We start from the raw sequence: 7,377 nt of genomic DNA, 5'->3' as shown, positions 1-7,377 counted from the left end.
GAGCGGTTGCTGCTTGAGTCGATGTAGCTCTGCTGCAAAAGTGTCTTCCTGGTTTTTTAGGATGGAGCCTGTGCAGCAATGAGAAAAGTGTTTTGGACAATAAAAAGAAATACCATTTGGAAAAGTGTAGACCCCTTCCAGCACAGTGGGTCAGAAAGGCTGTCCAAGCAGCGCTGTCTCAGGTCTGGCGAGGAATGTGAAGTTGAGGAGGCCTCAAAGTACAAGTACCAAGGTACAAGATTACTGCTGCAAGTATAGTTACAGTATAGACACTTGATATGGCAGTGCTGTAGTATAAGGAAAACCCAAAATATTTTCTATGTAAATGATTGCCACTAACAGCCCTTTTCCTAGGACTGAGCCAGACCTTTGAACCCACAACTTTTCTGCCACATTAACCAGTTGGTTTAGTTCTCCACCTACCCCCGCCCCTTTCAAATCCATGCTACTGCTCAAACTTGGGGATTTATATATTTATTTTTAACCACCTAAGCTAGGAGACCAATTTCTTTTCACATAGCTTTTCCTAAGGCAAGAAAACGGTCCAATTTAATTAATCCTTTGTTCTCTGCAATGCCACTCAAGTCATGCATAGTCAAGCTCAAGATAGAGCCTCCACAGCAGGCCTCCCCACTTGATGTAGGAATATATTTCCAAAACCATCTCCAATGTAAACTTATCAGACTTTCAATGAGAACCATCAGCTGCAATTGTTTCTCTCTTGCTGTCTTAAAGGCTCCATGTTGATCATTTGTCTTCCACAGCGACCTTTGGGACCACATTGCAATGAATCTCTTATGTTTATGGATGCATTTTAATCCTATGACACCATCCCGCAACATACACACTCAGAGCAAGATGTGCAATTGCATCTGTCTGATGAAAACTTGGAGACTATGTTTGGAAAGTGTTACTATTTACTCATGGTGTTCTTATACCGCTCCCTTGGAATCAATCAGAAGCAGAACACTGGGACCACCGCTCTGTCCTGGCACAACCATCCATATGTTCTGAAGAGTATCAGCCAATAGCCAGTGGCTGTTGAGGAATTCATTAATACAGCATTTTAGAAGATCCTGTCAGTTGCTCGTAACCAAGCAAAGACCGCAAGAAAGATGTTCCTTACCTTTTCTGGTCAGGTTAACATTTTGATTCTCAAACATCTGTACAGATTCTCCCACAAAGAGGATTTTCTCAGCAACCCGCACAGGAATGTACGAAGGCAGCATTTCTACTCGCAGAGAAAACTGTTTTAGAGATGGAGCTAGCATGTTCTCCTCCTCAATCAAGCGCTGTCAGAGACCCCGGGAAAAGGAAACCAAGCAAAAAAAGTGTGAGAAAACCAGACAGAAGAGGTGTATAGAGGGGGTGTGGGAGGGGGAATCCAAGTACATTGGAAGTAAGCAGAAAGGTAGCAAACCTGATGTGCATCATTTAAGTAAGCCTGCAAACTTCTTTATACTTCTGGTACACTAGCAGATCTTCCTAGAGATACTGCTTTCATCAGAGAGGGGAGCAGAAGCCAGAAAAAAAGCTAAACCTTTGTGGAACAGCAGCAGATTGGCTCTCCCAAAGGATAATGTTACTTCAGCAAAAGGAATTTTTGATGCAACTGCATTACATGAGTTTTTTTGCAGCCATAAATGTTTATTAGCATTACCAAAAATAATCCTCTCCTACACCCATTTCTGTAGGTTTTAACACTGCTGATAAGGTCCACTTGTGATAAGGTCCAAATGTAAACAACTCTACTAGTGAAGCAAATAGGTTAAAGATCTGAAGGCTTGCTAGCATAAAGTAGGAAATTTTCTCACTTCCTGCAAAGTGTTTAAAACAATACCGTAAGTTATTAACTTTTTTCTGAATATATTAATAAAGAACTCCAAGTACTGAGGCAAGATTTTCCCCCAGAGAAGCAATACTGATTATTTCATTTGGCTTTGCTGTTATCGGAGTATTAGATTCAGTAGTCCATAATCCAAATACCACTATGCTAACAAATTTTTGAGAGCATTTGCCATCTACAGAATTCTTCATTTTAATAGGAGGGTTCAGTATGAGTTTGTATACTGACTTTAACAACTTGGCAATTCTTTTCTGAAGATTCTTCTGACACTTTTTGATGAGGAAATACCCAAGTATTTTATCGGTCTATCCCGGCAACATTCAGGGTTTCTTATTTTACTCTCTGACTGAATAATTTCCAAGACTGTTAGTCAATAATATGGAACAGAATTAATTAGGGTCTCTCAGTATCATCTTCTTAATGCCTACATTTTACACCATGGATCTAGAAGACTCACCAATTTTCACATTCTTCCTATATCTGATATAGTGAAATAATAGATTTTTCACTACCTGCCTTTTGAAGTTTTCCGTTGTTTTTGCCTGTGTGTAGCTTGTCCTCAGCAGAGACTGTTTGTACAGGGCACTTTATAATACAAGTGTATGTAACACAGGCTGTTTCAGGGGTGGATCTGCCATGTGTTCTCAGCCAAGTTGCATGCAGCACGCTAACACCATGTGTGCATATGAAATGTTTTCTCACCGTAAACTAGAGTGTGAATTTACAGAGTTGCAGTTGCTTCTCACTCCTTCCTGATGCAGACACTATTCAGATGCACAAAGTGTGGAAGATTGAGAAAGCTGCTTTGCATATAAGGGTGCTCTAATAGTATGCCAGTTACCGCATTTCACCAGGATACTGGCAGGTTGCTCCCTTGCTTAACTTGGCACCCTGGACATGTTCTTAGCAGCCTCTTGACTCTCGCATAGCACATTTTTCTCCAGTAATGTCAGCAGCATTACCCTGTTAGGTAACATTTGCACAACAAATGGTTGTGCAAGAAAGGTACCTGCCCCAGCTGCCAATAGAAAGGGTGCAAATCAAGTCAACACCCAAGCTCACCACACCCTTTCCCTTGCAACTGCTCACACTACCACCAATGTCTATGTTGAACAGATCACAGTGTTGGCTGTAAGGAGTCAGAAAAGAGTCAGTCAAGAGCAGCGTGAGTATAGCAGTTCCAATTACTTGACGTCAGAGTCTACACAGATTACCTCCATAGGGCTTTCTGTCTCAAGATTATCCAACTGTGCCAAATGATATGTCTCTGTCCTTTATGCCTAGCCACAACCTATTAAAATATTCTGTTGATTTGCCTTCCTACCAAGTCTCAATATATACCCAGTCTACCATAGCTCGCACTGAAGCAGAAGACAGTATATTTCTTCTTTAGTTCCTGTCCTGGTTTCAGCCAGCATAGAGTTAATTTTCTTCATAGAACCTAGTGTAAGGCTATGTTTTGGATTTGGGATGAGAAAATGTTGATGATGTGCTGATGTTTTGAGTTGTTGCTAAGCAGTCAAGGACAGTCCAGCTTCTTGAGCTGGCCTGCTAGCAAGAAGGCTCGGGGTACACAGGAAGCTGGGAGGGGACACAGCCAAGACAGCTGACCCAGGCTGACCAAAGACATATTCCATACCATATGATGTCATGCTCAGTATATAAAGCTGGGACGAAGAAGAAGGAAGTGGTAGAGGGATGTTATGGCGTCTGTCTTCCCAAGAAACAATTACACGTGATGGAGCCCTGCTTCCCTGGGGATGGCTGAACTCCTGCCTGCCGAAGGGGAGTAATGAATGAATTCCTTGTTTTGCTTTGGTTGTGTGTGCGGCTTTTGCTTTACCTATTAAACTGTCTTTATCTCAAACCATGAATTTCCACACTTTTACTCTTCCAGTTCTTTCCCCTGTCCCACTGTGGGGGAGTGAGTGAGCGGCTGCACGGTGCTTAGTTGCCGGCTGGGGCTAAACCACAACAGTTCCCTATGGACCAAAGGATGCCAGGCTATGACTTGCAGTCTTACCAGGTCCTGCAGTTCTCGTAGCTGTTTTCCTGTAAGTCCCCCAATTCCTAGGTCGTCGTCATCTTCTTCAGGTTGGCTAGGGACATTCCCAGAAGAGGGGCCTTGTTTGATAAAGAACTCTTCATGTTGGTCTAGTAGTAATCCATGCAGCATCCAGGCAGAGAGCTGCTTATACATGACTCCATGACACACAGCCAGAATCCTGAGGTCAAGAAAAATAAGACAGTGGAGCCTTTACATGCAGTAATTGAAATGGCATTGTACATCATTCTGGTAAGTCCCGCTAGTCAGCCAAGCAATATGACAAGTGCTAAATGGCTAAACGTGGAACTTTTTTTTTTTTTTTTAAACAAAGGTGTTTGTACAATTACTTGCAAAACTAAAATAACACATTCTCTGAATATGTGGCTTCTCCACGGAGATCTGTTAGTATACCAGAAGTATAAGTAAGTTTGCAGTGGCTTCCCAGTCCTGCTATTACTACTCAATTACCATTTCAGCATGAACACAAATTATCTTTTAATTAGTCTGACTTTCTCCCCAAGGACATAAAAACCCAGCAACACACCCAGTCACATTTATCCTTTTGAAGGATCAAAAAACAGTAACAGGTCTGCCATATGCAAAACAGTTCATCTGGACCTCAAAGGAAGAAAAAACGTAGCATCTGAACTTTCCTCAGCCCTAGGTTCAAAGTATGGAGAAAGCCTTAATTCCGATCGTAAGCCTGCTTTAGATAAATAATGGGGATTGTGACAGTTTTTGCTGCATGCTACTCCTACTTTTATATCATGCAAGCCTGTTTTGCAGGTACTGTTTTCACAAGTGATAAACACTTTGACACTAACTCCAGTTACCCCAGAAGAATGCATAATAACTTTATTGTATCTACATACTTTTCAAGAGCGCTGCGAACAGGAGGCAACCCCCCACAGCTATGTTTATGAACTGTCTCCAATATTTGACATCCATGAATCTGCAGAAAGAAAACATGGTTAGACTAGGTCTGTTATTTGGATCTGTACTGACCTTTTACAACACTTAAACACTATGCTTTCAGCTAACAAGAAAATGCCTTTCAAGCAGCACAAGTCTTACAGAAAGACAGACGTAACATACTCCAGGTAGCAGAGAAAGAGGCTTTGTATGTGTGGCTCCACACCCAAGCTTCTCTCAAAAATTTCCCGTCACACAAAGTAAGCATCTCTGGATTCTGAAAATATTAGCTTCTTGCTTTTTTTTTTTTTTCCCCCAGGTAATGGTGGGAGAAAACAGACTCAGAAAAGAAGAAATTCCAACCAGCAGCATCTTGTACTGTGAAATCTACCGTTATTATAAAATGCAAGTCATCAAAAGATCATACTGATAATGAAAAAGTAAAATCCAGTGTAAGCAGATTTACAAAATAGTTATTCAATACTTGCAGTACTACTAGGAATAGGGCACCCATTACTGAAACCACATTCTCTCTTAGTATTAAAGGTCTGGGATGGGGGCAGAAAGAACTTTATCAGCTAAAGAGGAAACTTGTTAAGAGAAACTACCTAAAATTTTACTGTACCTTCTGAGTCTTGATCTGTTCCACCATGACCATCACAGAGGGGAAGAGTAACTGGAACTGCAGAACATGGAACAAAATATTGAATTAGGTTGCTACGCAAGGAAGAGAGGAAAACTATACTTGACTAAGTGCAGACAGCAGCTGATTACAATAATTGAATGAAACTGTCATCTGGCTTTCCCCACAAATTAGAAACATGACATGAAAATCTCTAGGAAGAATGTCCTCTCTCCACTGGACTAAGATGCATGAAGTTACTATATTCCAGCTGCAGTTCAGGCTAAATGCAGGCAATAAGGAATATGCGAGGGGCAAGGTAGAGGACCTAAGCTTTGTGTCAAAATGCAAGTGATCCTATGAGCATGCTTAAAGGACTACAAATGTAGAGGCGTTAAAAAGAAATGGCACGACATGACAGACTAAACCTTATTTATCCCACCCACTTTCTTGTTAGACTCAAGGAGTGATAAGAATAACCAAAGAGCACCACCTGTTTATTAACATGACATACCTGGTCCAAGGAATAATTAACATGTGAGATGGAAAGATGCGGGTCGGCCAGAAACTGTAAGAACAACAAAGCAATTAATGAAAATTAAAATAGGGTATAGATAAGTAAAAATGCACATTTGGCTCTATATTCCAAACCTTTAGTTTCCATAGCTTTTTTCTTCCCCCACATATTTTTGGGCTGTGTCCCATTTTAGGCTGTAACAGCCACTGGATGGTCACAGTACCCAAGATATGATAGCTGCTAATCCAGCATAGATTAATCAAAACCTTTACAACCAAAAACAGAAGTCACAATAGTCCGAGACAACACTGGGCTCCCAGGCAGATAGGGCACTTACTGAATTGAAGGTATAGGGAACTTAGTACTTATTAGAATGAAGAGTCATTTACAATGGCACCTCACAGAAATAATTTGGAAGACATCCCTGATGTGGAAAAGAAAATACCTTGTCTCCTTTTTAGCTACTAATACTTAGCATATTAATTGCAGAAATGACAGCTTTCCATAATCTGCCAGCAGCTAGACAGCCTCTTATTCCAAGTCTCTCTCCTTTACCTCTTGTTCTAGGTCAAGTAGTGCCTGTCGATATGGCTGCAGCACTGAATCAAGACCTGTGCAGAAGGCTCGCAAATAAATGCCATGTAATCCACTCTGGTTTTGCTGAGATGGATGATGGTCCTGAAACCAAACAACAACATCTAGATCAGCTCCCCAGTGCAGGTCTAAAGAGTAATGGAGTTTATGCGCAGTGTTATACCAGCAGCTAGTGGCCCACCTTAGCCCACCAGAAAGTGCCCAGGGGAAAAAAAAAAAAAAAAAAAAAAAAAGCAGTTTGTCACAAGGAGAGTTACTTGAGCAGAGTTATATTCAGCTTTTTTATAGGCATATGCAAGTGCTGGGAACCACTGGTAACTTCAGTGCTTCTTTGTACTTATGCATGCCTCTTGGATCTCAAAGCTGTTCACAAACCATGAGAAGGACTCACTACAACATAGGGATGAGCACCCTGTGCAGTTCACCAACTCTGGCCAGTCTGCAGTGGCCAGAAATTATTACAATACGCTTCCCCAAGAATGAGATTCTACATTTGGTCCATCTTTCGCTGTTCTGCACCCTCCCTTATTCTGGAGCCCTGCTCGGGAAAGCGCAACTATTCGTGCTAGCGCGGATATGCGCTGCAGGACATGCGTGCATCCGGGGCAGCTTGGCCGGGCTGACATCCGCTGCACTCTGCCCGGCAAATACAGCGGAGCAGTGCGGCGGCCCCACCTGCTGCTGTACGTGTCCCGTGTACTGCTCCACGAATTCGGCGAAGCGGATGTAGTCGGTGCCGAGGCGACAGAGCCGGTTCAGGACGCTGGTCTCGCTGGGGTGCAGGAACGGCAGTTCCTGAGACACCTGAGGGCGGAAACAGCGGTGAGGGGAGGGCAGGG

The 7,377-nt window shown here is 42.4% G+C and overlaps 2 protein-coding genes across 2 annotated transcripts in view; both read right to left on the bottom strand.

Annotated features, from left to right (window-relative positions):
• LOC104622080 (gamma-tubulin complex component 4-like) overlaps positions 1 to 7,366 on the bottom strand; it is a 13,051-nt gene extending 5,685 nt beyond the window's left edge. Inside the window, 8 exon segments of the mRNA XM_010288743.1 lie at positions 1 to 68; positions 1,127 to 1,292; positions 3,870 to 4,071; positions 4,766 to 4,845; positions 5,431 to 5,487; positions 5,942 to 5,995; positions 6,500 to 6,622; positions 7,214 to 7,366. Coding sequence (XP_010287045.1) covers positions 1 to 68; positions 1,127 to 1,292; positions 3,870 to 4,071; positions 4,766 to 4,845; positions 5,431 to 5,463 — 549 coding nt within the window. The 5' untranslated portion in view covers positions 5,464 to 5,487; positions 5,942 to 5,995; positions 6,500 to 6,622; positions 7,214 to 7,366.
• TUBGCP4 (tubulin, gamma complex associated protein 4) lies at positions 5,687 to 7,354 on the bottom strand (the record flags this gene model as incomplete). Its single annotated transcript, XM_010288754.1, has 3 exons — positions 5,687 to 5,995; positions 6,500 to 6,622; positions 7,214 to 7,354. Coding segments are annotated over 3 exons (399 nt in total), but the record flags the coding sequence as incomplete, so codon positions are not given.
• Positions 7,367 to 7,377: the final 11 nt, after the last annotated feature.

Source organism: Phaethon lepturus, unplaced genomic scaffold, assembly GCF_000687285.1.
Source record: "Phaethon lepturus isolate BGI_N335 unplaced genomic scaffold, ASM68728v1 scaffold23280, whole genome shotgun sequence".
Taxonomy (NCBI): domain Eukaryota; kingdom Metazoa; phylum Chordata; class Aves; order Phaethontiformes; family Phaethontidae; genus Phaethon; species Phaethon lepturus.
The sequence above is the reverse complement of the archived record's forward strand: the minus strand, read 5'-3'. Positions and strand labels throughout refer to the sequence as shown.